Source organism: Acanthochromis polyacanthus, chromosome 4 (assembly GCF_021347895.1).
Source record: "Acanthochromis polyacanthus isolate Apoly-LR-REF ecotype Palm Island chromosome 4, KAUST_Apoly_ChrSc, whole genome shotgun sequence".
In the NCBI taxonomy this organism is placed as follows: Eukaryota; Metazoa; Chordata; class Actinopteri; family Pomacentridae; genus Acanthochromis; species Acanthochromis polyacanthus.
The window spans coordinates 24,635,731-24,654,098 of record NC_067116.1 but is presented as its reverse complement, the minus strand read 5'-3'; the positions used below and the strand labels follow the sequence as shown (position 1 = coordinate 24,654,098).

General features: G+C 40.6%; 1 protein-coding gene across 2 annotated transcripts in view; it reads left to right on the top strand.

Moving 5' to 3' along the window:
• Positions 1-18,368, top strand: part of nr5a2 (nuclear receptor subfamily 5, group A, member 2) — a 68,874-nt gene that overhangs the window by 39,632 nt on the left and 10,874 nt on the right. For both annotated transcript variants that reach the window (XM_051947524.1, XM_051947523.1), the window contains one exon: positions 3,982-4,129. In XM_051947524.1, the coding sequence (XP_051803484.1) occupies positions 3,982-4,129 (148 nt within the window). The remainder of the gene's footprint in view (positions 1-3,981; positions 4,130-18,368) is intronic.

Sequence of the window (18,368 nt, the reverse complement as noted above, 5' to 3'; positions counted from 1 at the left end):
GCTGATGCCTGAGGCCCTAACAGAGGTCCTCAAAATACAGTATCAGGATACTGTGTGCTAATTTCTGTTTCAGCTTCACACAGACACTTGGAAAAGCATGCTGTCAAACAGTAAACACATGAACCCAAAGCAAGCAGAGCAGAAGCTTTCAGTGTTCGGTGATTCTCATAATCTCAAACGCACAAAGGCGAAAGCAGAGGTGTGAAACTGCTCATCATGAATATGCCTCTGACCAGTCGCATGGCTGTCAGTGAGATGAAGAGTCATAAATTATGGATTGTCTTGCTCTCCAAAACATTGCTTTGCTACAAATGTTTTACAACAATAGATGCCGGCATAAATATTGGAGCAAGGCATGTGCATGTGTGCTACGTGCAGGAGAGTCCTTTTTCGTTTCTATGATTCTGAATGAACATCCTGAAAGACAAGGTCAGGGTAGACTTGCAGAACAGGTGGGCAGTTACTACCTGTGGTAAGCAAGCAGTATTACTACAGTAGTGGCAAGTACAACCATGTTAATATGATAGTAGAAGTAATAAAAACAATGTCTACTGGGCTTAAACAAGTACAAGTCTGGCAGTGTCACTCAGCTGATCTAGATTATTTTGTTGTAGGTCAAGGAGAGCTGATGTTTGAGTGAAAACAAAATTACTAAGAAAAGGAAATGAGAAGTATTAAGGTAACAGGTTGTGATGAGTGGGAAAAATAATGGAGGAGGGAAGAGTAGTTACCAACTGATGGACAATGGAAATTGATGGAAGATGAGGAGTGATGAGGAGCAAATGAGAGGAGACATGGAGGACTGACGATAGGATGGCAAGACAGAGAAGAAAGGTGGAGGGAGAGGGCAAGAAAAAGGCAAGAAAGTAAGAGAAAGAAAGGAGGCAGAATAAGGTAATAAAAAAAAAAAAGGTTAAAAAAAAGAAAGGAGTCGAGGAGATATCGTTGAGGAGATGATGAGGCGAAGCAGACGAAGAGACCAGAGCGCTGAGGAGGAGGAGGCAGAGGAGGAGGAGGAGGAGGAGGGGCTGGTAGTCAGGGGAGGCACAGGGTGGCGGTTTCGTTTGCATACTTTGGTTAATGAACAGCTGGTGTAGAGGGCTGTTTGTGTGTGAATGTCTGAGTATGTGTGTGTGTGTGTGTGTGTGTGTGTGTGTGTGTGTGTGTGTGTGTGTGTGTGTGTGTGTGTGTGTGTGTGTGTGAGTGAGAGAGGCTCTGAAACAGTTCATTATCTCCTATTATTCTCTGCCTGGCCAGGGGTGACAGCGAAGCAATAATACCAGGGATATTTAGACCAGAGTAGCAGCATCACCCAAAGCAAATACTACAGAAATACACACTCGTACAAATGACTGTTTGAGCTAACAAACTGCACTCTACATTGACAACATCAGTCTGCAGTGTGCTATGGGTTAAAACTGTGGGGGTTTTGGAGAACATTACAACGTCATTTGCAGTGAGAAATGTCTGATTTTAATAATCGACAAAGAGCAGTTCCATGATGATATTATAATGTTAATGCCTCAGTAAAAGGATAATTATGCACTTTTGAAAGATTATATTGATTATTTGTACCACAGATTTTCTTTATTCTGAGGATCTTTATTTCTCTCCACAGAAAGTGAGATTAAGTTTCATGGAGGTAAAGATTTTTTCAGGCCAGTCCAGCAGATTTGTGGCATAAACCAAACCAAGCAGAAAACAGCAACCGGAAATGAACTTAAACGGTGACTGGAAATGCAAAACAATGTTAAAGTAATACTAAAAAAATAAATAAACCCAAACAGGACTTAATCACCAGTCTCCTGGGTGAAAGTTCTGTCTTTAAACTCAAGTCTACATGACACAAAACTTGTGAGTCACATGATCTGAGTGTTCCAATAACAGAATGCAGGGATGTTTGTCCAAAAAAAGCCAAATGTTGTAATTGTGCAGAAGTATGGATATAGAAAGAAGCTTATGCTCTTAATTTTGAATATATACTATAGTTTTACAAGGTGGGACGTTTTCGTCAATAGCTAAAATTGAATTTCAAAGTTGTTTCTTTGTAAATATGAATGCCCAAATGTAGCAAATCACTGTATGCACATATACTGGTACATTATCGGGGACAAAGGTTTGCTACAACATGAAGCAGCCACTGAGGAAAAGCTACAGTCCAAACTCCATAATTAATTTATTGCTGCATTAACATAATTTTGTCTTTGACAAGTTAAAATGTTTTTAAAAATTCTTAATAAAGTGCAATATGGTGAATCGTTGCATGTATAAAGAAATGAATTCACAAAGTTTGTGTTAGAAACAATCCAAATGTCATCAGAATGAAAGTTTTTTTTTTCAAAAAAAAGTGACTTTTGGACAGAAACTTTGTTCACAGAGACAATTTGAACAGATGTGCTGTCCCTTTGAATCAAGCTGCTTCTTTGCTTTTGCCAGTTTTACACTAGACTCATACTGACATTTGAAAAGAAGTCCACTGAACGAGCTGATTAACTGTTGTAGCCTGTCATTTGCTTCATGTCTTGCTCTTTCTCTTGTCCGTATGCTCCCTGTTCCTCGCTTGCTAATTTCGATCTTTTGTTCTTATTTTCTGTCTTTCTCTGCTGCTGCATGTTGTCATGTCACCAGCAGCAGTGAGAAATGGCCATGAGTGCTTGTTCTTTATCCTGTCAGTGGATCAAACACACAGTGCAACTTGTACAAATGTGTGCAAACATGAAATGACTTGAAAGTGTTGAATGATTAAGCAAGGCCTCACAGCTTGGCAGTTGGTTTCAGTATCAATCTTGATACTTTGATAGCACAACGCTCCTGGTGAACATAAAATTCAAATGATAAAGAAGAAAAAAAAAACAGACATCTTCCATCAGTCACACATTTCTGTGCTTTCAAAACAAGGTACGTCTTCCATGTGGATCTCCCATCCACATTAGAACACTCTAAGCATCAAACTAATCTCATCTTCCATATTCATCTTTAATGTTCTGCTAAGATCACTCATCACATCCATGATTGGTTAAGATTTGAGGGTTTATTCATATATTTACCCTCTATGTCTCTCCAGGAGAGATAATAAACTAGTATTGATTGATTGATTGATACACAGGTCATCAGAGTCAGAGTTAGTGCTAAGTCTGCTATAGTGACATTATAGCATTTTTTTCTTCTCTCTTTTTACTTAAGGCTAGGAGGCAATAACCCAAGGCATCACCATCAACAGTCCAATCCTTCAATGAACTTATTTCATGCACAGTTGATTTTATGTAAATTGATTGACACCTTGGAAGGGGGGCAGTGTCTGCTTTTCACAGAGTCATAACTCTTTCCGTCTCGAAGGTGGTAAGAGGGAAAGAGAGAGGGACAAAGGAGTTGGGACAAAGTGGGAGAGAGTAGTGCAGTAAAAGCACCAGGCAGGAAATGGAGGGGGAAAGGCAGAAGATGAAAACCTGGTGCACTGTCAACATTTACTTCACTTTGACCCTTTTCTATTTGAAACAGATGAAAAAGATGAAAAGGGAGCTCCAATCATCCTATTTACACAATAAATAAATTCCAAACCCAGGGCTGTTTTTAATTGCAAATGGGAGCTCGCAGGGAACCTTTTCCTCCCTGAGCTTTAGGAACTGCGCACGCCAACATCTACCTTCCCCTGGAAACCCTTGCGCAGTCAATTATGGTAATGAATCGTCAATAAATATAAAAATTTAATATGGTCCTGCTTACTGTGAGTGGCAGCTAAGGACTTGCCTCCCAGACAAATATGCTGCCGCTGCAAATATGAAGTACACTTGAAAAAGGAGTGTGTAAGTGTGTGTTTATGTGCGATGGATGACTTAGATTTAAGGAAGATTGGATTACTGGGATTATCTATATCTATCTATCTGTCTGTCTAATCATGTTGAATCCATAAATCTGTTGTTGTATTCTGTATAATTATACTTTTGTACCTTTTCTTATGTCTCTCTCTATCTGCCTTTTAAGGTGGACTATGCAGTGATTGCTTCACAGGCGGGAGCCACCCTCAACAATCTGTTGAGTCACGCCCAGGAGCTGGTGGCCAAACTACGCTCCCTGCAGCTGGACCAACGGGAGTTCGTTTGCCTCAAGTTCCTGGTCCTCTTCAGCCTGGGTGAGTCACGATCTAACTTATCTCTTATCACCTGCAATGAAGTAAAGAAGGTGATACAAGGAAGCAGGGAATGAAGAACAACAAAGATTCCCGGTAGTCATAAAGGATTTATAGGGAAACAGGAAAATGACAGTTGATAGCAAGAAGAGAAGAGGAAGATGATAAAAGGTGACACAGGGAGGAAGAAAGGAATTAGCAGACCAGTAGTCTGGAAGGTACAAAGGGAAAAGTGAGGAAGGTAGGATGGAAGTATTGCCATCTTTCAGTGGAGAAAGAGAGAAGGTAGAAATTTGAAGGCATTTTTATCCAGTACTACATTCAATAAATCTAGTTAAGTTTAAGTTTATGACTACAGCCCTCTAAAATCATGCAAAGGATAAAAGCCAATTCATGGTTTCGCCATCCCCATGCTCTGGCGGATTTTGACAAAGGTTAGATGCATGTCAGTCTACATGCACAATTCTGGAGAATTGACAGCCAACCATTGTGTTTAGGCAGCATAAATGGAAAGCATGTACAAATCAAAGCACCTCCATAGTCCAGCAGCAGCTATTTCAATTTTAACTCTTCTAATAATGAATTATCAAGGTATGAATAATGAAAAACTTCCTCACACAGCCTCAACTGAAAACAAAAATGCAGTTGGCACCCTTGCACCAGTTCAGTCGCAAATGTTGAACCACACGTGAACATCAACAGAAGGGTCCACAGTACAATATATGGACATGCAGATGTGGAAAGCATGAATTCACCTTAAGGATGAGAAGTTCAGTTTCATCTTTTAACCTGAGGCATTCATCAGACAGGTTTACTTTGTAATGATTGGCCATCTCATAAGTATATATCTATCACAGCAAATCAATCATCTGGTCTTTCGCTGCATCTTCAACTTGATGGTTCACAAACTACTTTTGAGAAAGGGTGTAGTTTTTTGAGCTTCGGTTTCTCAGATTTACAGATTTGGAAAGGAGAGAAGAAGGTTGGAGGGTAGATAAACTGAGTAGGAAGGAAGGAAGAGATGAGACAGAGGAGATAGGAGGAGGACGAAGTGGGAGAGACTGGAGGTGAATCGGGAATTGGTGGAAGGCAGTAACCTGCCTGAAGTATATGGGAAAGACAAGTGGGAAGAAGAGAGAGAGAGAGAGAGAGAGAGTGAGCAAGGGATTTGGGAAGGAAGGGAAGTGGAGGGATAAGTAGCTAAATGAGTTAAGGGACAAAGAGAAGGTAACGTTGATGGGATATGAGTGTATGTGTGCTTGAATGTGTGTCGGGATCCCAGAGCTGCTCTCCTCTCTCTAAGCCGAGGTCAGACATTGCCAGGAGACTGTCATCTCTGACTCTTTCCTAACAAGTCTACAACAAATGACCTCTGGGGAATACACACACACTCATGCACATACTAACACTTGACCAAAGCTATTTTACCATCGTACATTACTGAAGCCAATGATGTCAAGGTAGCTTTGCTCAGTCTGATACCTGTATGGCACCAAGAACAACAGTAGCATACTTATGATGAATATTTTCTTCATCTTTAGCTTCCTGTCCCGTCCTACCTCTAGGTGTAATTCATAAGGGTCGAGCTTTCACTTCCTTGCCCCCTCTGAACAAAGAAAGAGGGATTAATGAACAGCGCACACACACACCTACATGTGATCAGACTGGATTAATGCTTGTGTTAGTGGAATTTGTAAAGAAAGAAAGAGAGACGAGAGGGATTGCAGTGGGACTTAGGAGTGTGTATATCTGTGCACATGCATGTGTTTGTTTGTGTTGGGGCTTTTTATAGGGCAGGGATGTTGCTGGGGCTCAGGGTCTAAATAATTTGGCAGAAACATCATCCATAATGAAAGGCCCACCTGAGGGATGTGTATCGCCCCCGGCAGTGCCTGTTCTCCGGCGTTGCCCAGGCCTCCCGCAAAAGAAGCCCGACACAGATGCCGTAGAGCGGGCTGAGGGGATCAGTGGTGGTGGAGGGGGTGCTTGTGGGGATGAGGGAAGGGGAGGAGTTTGAGCAATGTAAAGCCGAGAGATTTAGAAATTATGTGATTAATGACATATATAGCTGAGCAGATATGTGCATGTGATTGGCTGTGAGAAGGCTGAGACACGTACCTATCTCCCTAAGGGGATGAATGTGTGTAGTATGCATGGCAGTGGGAAAACAGGTGTATATTCCTGCATCTCTGTGTTTGTTTAGACATCTGCCTGTGCCGTACAAGCAAAGACAGTTTACGACTGTGGTGAAATGAGGCATGAAAGTAGCTCAGTGATGACTACTGAACTAAAAAATTACTCTTCTTCTCAATTAGCTTTATTAAATCTCTCACACTGGTCACAGTACTCTAATTGAAAAATTAATGTATTCATCCTGACTTTGGTTTGATATGGGGAACTACAGTTTGTTCTACTTCACTGCTGCTGGGTTACTTACTACACAGAACATTTCTATACATTCTTTTTTCTCCACGAGGCTGGTTCCTTTAATATAATGTGGATGAAGAACATGTTTTTCATATTACAGATGTGGGATTACAGAAACCAGATAAACCCAGATAATGCAGCTATTTTAGCTGTTTTGACCCAGCTTTTTACAGAAGACAATGGAACAGAAAACATCCACAGTGACATAAGATGGAAACTGTTTATGGACCATGATTTCTTCCCAGCCTCAATCAATGTCCTTTTGTTGCTTAAACATAACCATGGACATGATTCTGTTTGTTAAAACTGGTCTATGGTATAAGGTTCTTGCACATTATACACCCTCCATCCACCCCAACCACCTCCTATTACCTGTCAACTCATTCAAACAAAGTACTGCTTTTGAATGTAATGCAGTCAGGGATTCTATTGTACTTAAACATAATCAAGAAAGCATATTAAAAGTAAAAAGTATCCTAAAAGGATACTCTATATCTTCCCTTAAACATGTACAGATATTTCGCAGATCATTTTCCCGTCTGGCAATATGGTTCTATCTTTTATGACGTAACAAGTACCACTACAACCATCCTGGTATCTTGGGAAGGTATGTGAATAAGTCTCATCAAGTGCTGTCGAATGAATTTTTTCATTTTGCACGTCATTTCATGCCATGTTGTTGCAACTAATGATCATTTCTCCCTGGTCTTAACCTTTTCCAGTGATAGTTTAACCCCATATTACACAAATGACACAACAAGCTTAAAATGTGTAGATATGATCCCACAATATCATGTTCCTGCAACAATTAGTGATTTCAAATGAGTCTGTAATTTTCTGTATTTTGTTTGTGTTGTGATTTTTCTCGGTATTTCTTCTCCTATCTACAACTCTAACCTCTCCCTTTATTTCTGTGGATGGACAATCAGTCACCTCCTTCCTGCCAGAGGAGCTTTTAGTTAAGCCAGTTGTCAATAAAGACAGGGGTATAGATGTCACCCAGGCTGAGAGGAGGCACTTGTCATGATCTGTGTGTGTTTGGTTGCAGAGTTAGACATCCAGTTTTTTAGTTTATTGCTTTATTTTATCACTTTCTATCTCCCTCCCCAGTCCCCTGTCACTCTTTCCTTGTCTTCAGTGAAGGCTTTTACCCTCTATCAAGAAGGAGATTATCACTCTGAGATCATTGATCTCCTAAGTGTTTGTAGGACTGTGAGCAATGAGTGTATGTCTTGGGCATTGAGCAAAGGACACACAGAATGGCGGAGGGAGAATTGGAAGTCTGCTTGGGTCAGAGTTCAGTAAAGGATTACTACTAGTCGTTCAGTGTCAGTACGCTGTTAATAGGCCTTTGATTTCCTTTAAAAGAATTAAAGGACTAACAGAAAGACTGACGGGTTGCACAGGTAATAGAACATCAGTAGAGGTGAGGAATGGGTCACAGGTTTGAATATAAGCTTGAAAAAGTGGAATTGCCTTCCGACTACACAGACAGCTGTTCTCAGTAGAATTATGACTTTGTACTGCTTTAGCCCAGCTTAATGGTATGACATGGAAGAAAAAAATATCTAAGAATAAAGGAGGTAAGCATCCTTCCAAAAACAAGTAAGTTCTAAGATATTATGCTGCTTGAAATGTGGAAAAAAGAGAAAATAAGAATTTAGCAATTTTTACCGCAAAGCATATGAATGCATTCCTCATGCATCGCAAATGGTTTCCATACTGGGAAAGCAGATGTAGTGACAGAGGTCAGGCAGTGTTCAGCCAGCAACCAGTTAACCCAGCTGAGTGGGTCAGACCCCATCAGGTGTAATTGGGTGAGACATGTGCTGCCAGTCCTTGTCAGCCAAGAGGAGAGCCAGAATACCTGCCAGACCAGCACAGGGTGGTAAATGGTCCCAACGGAGAGAGCAGATTTGTGGACATAGCCCTAAATAAAGTCCTCGCACTAAAGCGTTTAGCAGCAACAAAGACGGCGAACAGCATTGCAGTGTGGAAAAAATGTGGAATTGTGTTTGATTCTTTTACAATGAAGGCTTATTTAAAGACGTCCCATTATTTACTGGTTCTGTTTACTATATAAACTTAAATTCCAAGTGTTTCTCTTATTACTTCAAATGCTTTGCTAAACTCTACATTTGGGTTGTGCTTTGCAGTACTGTAGGTGATTCTATCTTTGGTCAGGAACCCCAGAATCTGGAAATATAAAACAGATTCATAGTGTCATGCATTATTATATTGTCGACCCATTTATTTGACTGGTATTGTTCCTGTGTCCTCCAAATGAGGGTTTCATTATGGTCAGTTGTGTATTTTTCTCAAATAACTGATACATTTGAAACAATAACTGTCAGAAATTGACAAAAGAATATTCTGTCACAATTTCCAAATAATGTTATCTTGTATGTTGAAATCCAACAGCTTTGAAATTTAAAGAAAACTTAATATTTGAGTTGTTGGTCCTGGCTGTTGAATTTTCTGCCAACAGGGCAATTTATTAATAGATTAAAGACTTCTTCTGTATTAAGTATCTAAAATAGACTCAATTTTTCTTCTGCATCATTAAACACAAGGACAAGGAAGTATGCTGTTTAACCTTTCGAAAATTTTGGGAAATTTAGTCACTGAAAATGATCAGTAACAGTTGATGGATGATGCTATAAAATGCCAAATCAAAGTCTAGATTGTAGAATCACCAGAAGAATTTTAATTTCTGCTCTAACAATATGAAGTTTTTTAATTTAATAAGTTTGTTTATTGAAATCACTCGTCTTGTCCATTCATAAAAACCAAGACAGTCTGTGGTTCAGGAGCTGCCTCAGCACCACATTAGTTGTCTGTCAAGTGATTAGTCAGTCGCTGAGGTTGGAGTCAGAGATACCCACCCATCAATCCCCTCCCACCCTCCATCCCTCTCCATCCATCCAGGCCTTTTCATTGTCTCTTGTCTCATTGCTCTGCCCTTTCTCTCTCTCTTTTCACATCAGTCTTTGTACACCTCCATCTATCACAACTCTATCACTACATCCTCCTCCTTTGGTTCTCATTCATCTTAACCCACCATCTATCTCTTTCTCCATCCTCCCTCAACTTTACCTCTGCCCCTTTCCTTCCTAAAATGTCTTAACAACAATCACTGAAACTTGTGTCGAATCTTAGTCGGTGCTTAATTCTTTAAACACAGGCAGAACAAATATAATGTAGTAGTAAGATAATTTCACAAGCAAAGAAATGATCTTTCCCTACTGAATGGCCAAACCTTGGAATAAGTTATTGTTATGCTCAAGTAATATCAAATAGAACTCAGTAGAAATCGCAAAATGAATTGAATTTAATTGAAAGTGAAATTTTGTCATGGCAAAATTTCAAAAATAATCAAACACTGATTTTTTTCATTCCTTCTTCTGTATTTTTTCCCTGTTTATACTTCACAATGTTGCAATATGACACATCTCTCATTAGCATGTTCACCGTGCCTCACACTGAAGGCGGACTTTTTTTTTTGTACTGCGAGGTCAGACACCAATCTGCTGACAACAATACACAGCAAACGTGATTAACCTTGATGAAAGCAGACAAGTTTCTTCTCTCTATGTATTTGCCTATAATGTTTGTTTCCCCACACAATGAGAAAGAGAGAGAGAGGATGAAAAAAAGCATGTAATTCCCAGACAGGTACGTCCTAATTAAGCAAGAGTCGAGGCTGCTCTGAATCAATGTCCTGATCCCGGGCCAGTAAGCAGGGGAGCTGGCTAATGCATGCCCCCCTACACGCACACTCGCATACCCCTCCTCTATAAAGCCTGGCAAATATTCATTTCCTGAAAAAGAACTAAATCATTTAGAATTCGGTCGGGGATTGATTAACATCAAGAGGCAGTGATGGTTCAATATTTACACTCATAGAGACCAATGTAGGGGCCAAATAATGGAGCATATAACCTGCATTTAATTAATAAGTAACACTTTACATCTTAATAGGGACATGGCAACATAATAGGGACATTTCTTTCCTTGTGGGAGCCAGGCTTTCTGTTGGGGTGTAAGTCACCTTGTACCTTTGACCTGATCAATACACAAACAAAGTGTGGTTAGCATAGGCTGTTAGGCCTCAGCCTACGGGGAACTTTGATTCACTATGAAATGTGCCCTTTCCTGCACTTCAGAGAGGTAGAGAACATCAGGAACAGTCAGTAAAGAATATGTTGTCCAGAATTACATCAGTGTTGCTTAACGGTAGCACAACAAAAATGGCTCAACAAGAACACAAACAAACAACTTAGTTAAACTTGCAATAGACAATTACGACCCTGTATCTCCCAAAGCTATTGTAAATTGGTCACTGACAATTTAGTAGTACAACTACTGTGTGTATAGTATGTTGTAGGCATATGAGTTCACACTGTGGGGATTCACATCACAGTACTGGGAGAAATTACTTTGTGCTTAGGATAATTATATATTTCCTGCCAGTCATTCAGTAAGTAAGTTAATGAAGTGCAAGGATGACAGTGTGGCACAAATGCTCATACGTTCTGATTGAACAAAACAAGCACCATTAGGGCTTTATTAGATGCAAAATAACATTTTCACCTCAGATGAAGTCTTACATGAAAACAGAAGATGTAAAACAGATGCAATAACTTGCAGAGACTTCACATGTAATAACCTTTAACTCAGAGGCAGGACTCCAGACGGTGATTGATTTTACTTTAGTTAAGAAGCGAGTGATCTGCCTCAAAGGTTGCACTGTTTTAAATGCAAAAAGGGACTTTTAGAAGAAAAAAAAAATCATAGTTGGGGCTCAATGTCACTTTAGAAATGGTAGTGTGAATTTGCCTGGGTGCATTGATTTCAGCCGCTTGTATTTTGGCGTGAGTGGTTAGCAGAGTTTGACTGGGTAAGACACAAAAAAGATGAAGTATGGGATGTGCTATGCAAGTTGTGCGGAATATGTTGCTACTGACCCCATGCTATCTTCCAGAAACTCAACAAACCTTCAACATAAAACTCTGAATTTGCACAACAACGGTATGCATCACAAACTCTACAATGAGCTCTTTTGAGCGCTACAAGGACAAATGTGAGGGCATTGTGTGCTCAATTCACTACAACATATGACATCACTGAAGAGGAGATGGCTTTTATTCAATTCAAAACAGAATGTTTTTGGCACTGGTGACACTAATAGGAAATTGTGGTCTGCTCATAGGCAGTTTCACCTGTGGAGAATTACAAATCATTTGTGATTTTTTTTTTAATCACACTAGATGTACATGATAGAAGACCCGGATACTGTGTGCTGCATGTGTGTAAAAGGTGGCATGAATCATGCTTCATTGTGTGTGCGTGTATGTGTGTGTGTGTGTGTGTGTGTGTGTGTGTGTGTGTGTGGGTGCACAGGCATGCAGCCTGCTTGATAAATGTTTGTGTGTCCCACAAATTACACTCTCAGTGACTGGATTGGTGCAATGACAGCAGTAATGGAAAATACAGTAGTGGTGATTGCAGGAGGCCTAAGACTATAAATGTATGTATAAGGTTCATAAAGTGAAATCCATGCACCAAGCGGCTGCATCTAGTGCTTTTTCATCACTGTTTTGAAGCTTGGCGAAGTGCTCAGCAAACACATGCTGATTGAAAACCATTGGACTCTCATCTACCTTTCAAACAAATCTTTTTACCCTCCATCTGTTTCCTTCAGGCATCATTCTAATGCAGGAAACAAACAACAAAAAAAAGTTGTTCAAACTTCGTCCCCAACAGAGCCAAATCCAGCTAATCATGTTTGAGTGTCCCGACTTTTCTTTCATTTTCTTTCAACTCATTAGGAGTAGGTGGGAGTGTGCCCTAAAGCAATGAACCTAATCCTTCAGTCTATTTTCTGTCAATTTTAGCCTAAGAAATCTAACATGGTGAGCAGTCATCTCTTGATGCTGGCGGCCACTTTGTAGGGAATTTCATGTAATGAGGCTGTCTAAAAGGCTTTCAGACTTTATCAAGCAATAAAAGCTCCAGGTCTCCAGCCTGCCACTTTTACCTGGCAGTACTGCAGGCTGCTGACATTAAGCAGCAGTTGCAGTGAGTTGTGGTGGTGGCGGACATATTGAGGATCGCTGCCTCTCACCCTTGACTCACCTTTTAGCCTCAGCCTACTGCCTGAGATATGTTCTAGTTTTCTAATGGATTTCGACAGTCACCAGATTATCTCCAAATGACCCTTATAATTTACAGCTCAGGCTGCTTTTGTCCTCTTCTTAGATCTCGCAGTCTTGTTGGGATATACAGTGCACTCGGAAAGTTTTCAGAGTCTTTCAAATTTTTCACATTTTGTTGTGTTTTAGACACATCTAAAAATCGATAAAATTGATTTTTGAATTTCATCAGTCTATTCAGACTCTGTTATTTTAATTCAAGTTCTTTCATTAAAACTAATCTAATGAAAGAAGTTTGGGATCACCAACAGTTTGCTTTGGTCAGATGGGTTACCAAGAACCCAATGGTCACTATGAATGACATTTGTCATGAAGGTGGACGAATCTTACAAATGGACAACCAGCAGTGCAGCCCTCCAACCAATCTGCCTTTATGGTAGAGTGGTCAAACAGAAGCCTCTCCTCACTAAAAGGCACGTGAAAGTCTGCTGTGAGTCAAACGGCCCCTGATCGACTCCCAGATCATGGACTTTTTAAGCTACTGACACTGGTGTGGAGAAAAAGACGGAGTCAGAAAATGATAGGAGATTACTGAGTGAAAACATTTTCGAGAGTGCTTAGGATCTCAGGCTGGTGAGAAGGTTTTCAAGAACACATTGACGTTAAATATATACCGGCAAAACTACACAGGAGTGGTTTCTGCTACAGAGAAAGAGGGGAACTTTCAAAGGAGTGCATAGATAGCGGGATCATTACCTTGAGATAAGACTTGAGCCTGTTATTGCTGCCAGTAATGCTTTAATTGTCAGCTAAGTAAAGAATCTGAATACTTAGGTAAATGGAATATTCCCTTCCTATATTTCTTATGAATTCACAATTACTGAATCCATTTTAAAATGAGCAGCTTGAAAGGGTCTGAAAACTTTCAGAATCTGCTGGACGTGGTAATTATGTTGACACTCTTTCAAACAAGATGAGTCAGTGATCAGACAGTAAAACAACATGCTGGTAGATAGAGTCTTCGGCTGAATCCTAACAGAAATCATGTAAAAGTACGTATATATGATGTTTAAGTCTTGGCAACAAGTATTGGTAAATAGCATATTTTTACAGCGCTAAAATGTAGGGAACACATTTTAAGAATGTAGTTTGTAGTCACTTGTTTTCTGCACATGTATCTAATTATTTTATTGGTAGTTTTATCAAGGAAAATATACAATGCATTTTGTGCCACATACTACTGCAGCTTAAATGAAAAATTGTAGATCATGGAAGTAGGTTGCCAATAATGTGCATGCCGAATGTGCTTTGGCTAAGATTAATATAATAATCATCAACAGTCAATTGAAACATTACATACTGAAAACAACTGGATGCCAAAAATAACTTTGCTAAACTTTGGCAAAAAAGGATGTTTTAAAACTTCATGCTAACTGAAGAAACACTACTTATACGCAAGCGAAATTAGGAAAAGCTGCAACTTCATCAATAGCAGTAATGAAAATTGTCATCTGCTAGTAGTTCTGCAAGAGTAGCAAACTCTTCGTGAATTCCAACACTCTCGTCACCCAGTTTCAGTGCAAACATGCAGCCCAGCACTCCACATCTGCCTGAATATGATGACTGCTGCATGGTGGCAGTGGGATTTAATACACTTTAACTCACTGGCCTGCCGAAGCAATTCAGGACATTTCCCCTAAACTTCTTCTCCCCTCCATCAATACACTCGCTAACTACCCTAGCAGTGAGTACAACTAGACAAATGCTCCTGTAAAAGTAGATTTTTTTCTCTCTCAAGAAAAAAATAAACCTTTTCCACCTCTCTCTACCTCCTCCTCTGCTCTTCTCCTTGCACTCCCATGTGGGGTGATTTAAGGTGGGAAGACTATGGAGAAACTGTTGCCCTCCATCTCTCCCTCCCTCTCATTCTCCCTCTCCCTTGGCCTTATTACAGGCTGTCAGTTTATTATAAAACATTAGGAAAGCAGAGGGACACTTGCAGTTACTGTCCTATCGATCGGCAAGGATAGATTCTGTGATTTAGAGTCAGCCTCTGCTCGCGCCCTTCACGTTCTCAGTCTCCTATTAAGGCGCCAGCGCTTTGCTTTGGCTATTGATGTCTCAACATTAACAGTTACAAGCTGCTACAGAAAATCAATGTTCAACTTTTATTACCAGCTGCATAACGCAGAGGACCTCCTACCAGCTGGTACTTAGCAGTCGAAAGGAGGCACTGACGGTCGACTCGGCATGTCAGGTGTTTTCTAAGCGATATCTGCAGTAATATCAATCATGTGTATAGTATATGGGGGCTTTTAAGGGGCCAGTTGAGGGTCTTAGAGCATAGGGGCACAATATAGGAAGGTATAGCACGCCACACAAATTAGCACATGCTTGCTAATATCAGCCTCTGTGTGTAAACAGAGACTTAAAAGTGAGGATGTGAGACAGGCAAGGAAGTTATTATAGTAAACTCTTAGCATTTGCACTTTTTTTTTTTAATCCGAACACCTCTGATTCCCCATCACAACAACAAACACACTGACAGTGCGCAACTTAAATGTAATCAAGCTAAAATAGCCATCGATCCCCTCAATCTGCACCACCGACTAGTCATCCATCCGTCATCAGCATCAAGCTGGATGTGTGTGTTGTATGAGAGAATCTAAACCCAGGTAGCATGTATCCAGAGCGGCTGAGGCCTCTCAAACATTTATGAGGGGCTACCAAGCAGCGGTATGGCAGCCCTTCTGGGACAAACAGCCCCCGGTTCTGTACTCTCAGTCCCGATCAATGGAACTCAAGTTCATTACACACACTTTTCAGTCGAACGGCGGCAACTGATTCCCCCCCCCCCTCCTCTGATCGTCAGGCAGCCCACCACTGGGGCTGCATTGCACTTGGTTGTTTACGTGACTGTGCGTACAGGGCAAGACGGGGGAACTGAGTGTGTACTTGTGTGCATACGTGTGTGTGTGTGTGTGTGTGTGTGTGTGTGTGTGTGTGTGTGTGTGTGTGTGTGTGGTGTGTGTGTGTGTGTGTGTGTGTGTGTGTGTGTGTGTGTGTGTGTGTGTGTGTGCAAACAGGGGCTGATCCCAGTGGACGGCGCTTGAGGTTATCATTATGTACAGGTCGGTCCGCTGCAATGCTAATGTTAATGCATTCTCAGTGGCCGCAGTCGAGTCCCAATGCTGCGCTAGCAGGGCTGCTACTCCTCTCCAATTAAAGGCTGAGGGATGTCTGTTTGGGGTAGGGAGGACAGGCCTGGGCTATCCGGGGCCCCGAGGAGAACAGGCTCACATTAGTCAAGGAAAACAGACTCGGAGAACAAATTGTGCATACATTGGAGTGCTGCAGAAAATCCCACTCCTGATTTGAGTGATTTCTTAACTAGAGATCATCTCCTCTCAGGCTCTCCTTTAATGCAGTTTAACAATTTTTTTTGGAGATTATTCATCAGCCTTTAACTTCATTAACTTAATATGTGACATTAAAACAGTGTTATGAACCAATTTTCCAAAGCCAAAAAGCATAATCTGCAGAGCACTGTCAAGTAAAAATGACAAACTGTCAACAAGATTGAGCTGGTTCTAGCAATCGAAGAATCATCAATGTTTCACTCATAAGTTGTAGATGTACAACATAACTGTGTGGGTCAGTGTGTGTGTGTGTGTGGAGGGTATATCGCGGTGTTGCATGACAGCAGGGATGGAACAACTGCCACAGTCATGCAGCGTATTGATCAGACTGCCTGCCTCAACCTTAATCATTACATATAAACAGCAGCAAAGAGTTCCACAACCTTCCCTATAGCTGTCTGAACTAGTGACTACTCTTTTTTGGCTACATGTTTACACACTACAGTTTATTTCAACCGTGTAAATATATGTAGTAATGTAACAGACACACACATTTATACACTGGACACTCGTGTAAACTCACAAACCATAGGATCCACAGGGTAAAGTTGTGGCCACTTAGTCTTAAGGTGTGTTGCTGGTAAAATGTTCAATAATACAAATGCAATCAGATGGACCCCCAGTTTTACTCACCAGCCTTGTCAAACATTGGTAAAGTTGTAAAGCCCTTCAGTCCACGTCTCAGTAGGAGCTACAGTAATATTGCTGCAACTGTCATCTCAGGCAAATCTTTATGACAAGACATTTATGGCTGCTGTAGCTCATGATGTGTCATTAGTGTTACTCATTGGACAATCATTACTAAATATAAAAGACGTGCACTCAGAGTTGTAATGATTAAGCAAGATAAAAGGGGATGACGCACTAAGCTGTTTGACTTAATTTCCATTTAGGATACTAATTGTTATTGCTTAACAATGACACAAAATGTTTCCAGTTTGGAAGTCTGTAAAACATAATCTTCTTCTAAGAAACGAAACTCGCTCTGCTTGACTTCAAACTCGCAAGTGCGTGAAAAAATGCTGAGTAGACGAGGAGTAAAAATACTCTTCTACATTTCACCTACCGGTCTGATATTACAAATGCAGCTCATTGGCATTACAGCACTGCCTGGCATGTGGATTGTCAGTCATTGTGTCTCTCTGTGAATATGTATAGTGCAGAGGCATGAGTTTAAACTATGGAAGTGGTAAGCTATATGGTGGTCAGGTGGCTGATACAAGATTATACACCCTTTGCTCTTTGAGCTTCTGTGTGTTGTGCGTATGTGTTTGTGTGTGTGTGGTTGGACAATGTAGTTACAAGATACTTCTGGCAGAGCAGAGAACAGCGGAGCTTTAAGGTGATGTGTGTGTGTGTAACCAGAGACAGTGATTAAATGTTTGAAAGCACAGATGATCCAACAGTTGCTGTCTCTTTTCTCCCACTCATTCTTTCCCTCTTCATTGAGCCCCCACCCACCTGTGACCCTACACCCTCACTCCTGAACCATCCCAGCTCCTTTCTTGTCTCTTCCTTCTTGTCCTGAAAGATATTTTAAGCCCTGTGAGTTCAAGACACAAACATGCATACAGACACGCACACACTGAGCAAATCCACTCCTTGTAGTGTGATTAAAAAAGAAAAAAAAAACCAAACTCAATATGGTAGTTATTGGATACAAGGCTCAGGTTGCCAAGACAAGCAACACACGCTGATACAAAGGAGATCATTAATCAATTAAGCTTTTCTGCCAAATGCACAGACCTATATACAACGCAAATATGTCAACAGAAAATAAAGCTGTGTAACATAAAAGAATATTAAGTGTTACATTTGTCATGCCAGTTCTTGGCCCGAACAAATTTCCATTGCATGAAGTTGCGCTTTAGTGCCACCTGGCACTGGTATTCACAGCAACTGCAGGAGTTACACTACTAGTCTGTACACTCTTCCACTGCTCAGCGAAGAGAAGTGTGAAAGATGCAAACCAATTTCAGCAGGCTTATCGCTGAGGTTTTTCTTTAAACTACAGACAAAAAATATATAATTAGAGAATGAACAGATAGTGTCTGCAAGGAACTGCTCTGTGTATGTCAGTAAATAATTCTGTTCATACCAAGCTGTGTTAGACACAACAATGGTATCTGATCACTCTGTACTGATTACTCCAGTACGCAATTCATTATCAAAGTACGCAAGTGCTAATTTTTCCCAGATATTTCATTTGATTCGGTTCTGTTGACACTTTGGGAGGAAGAG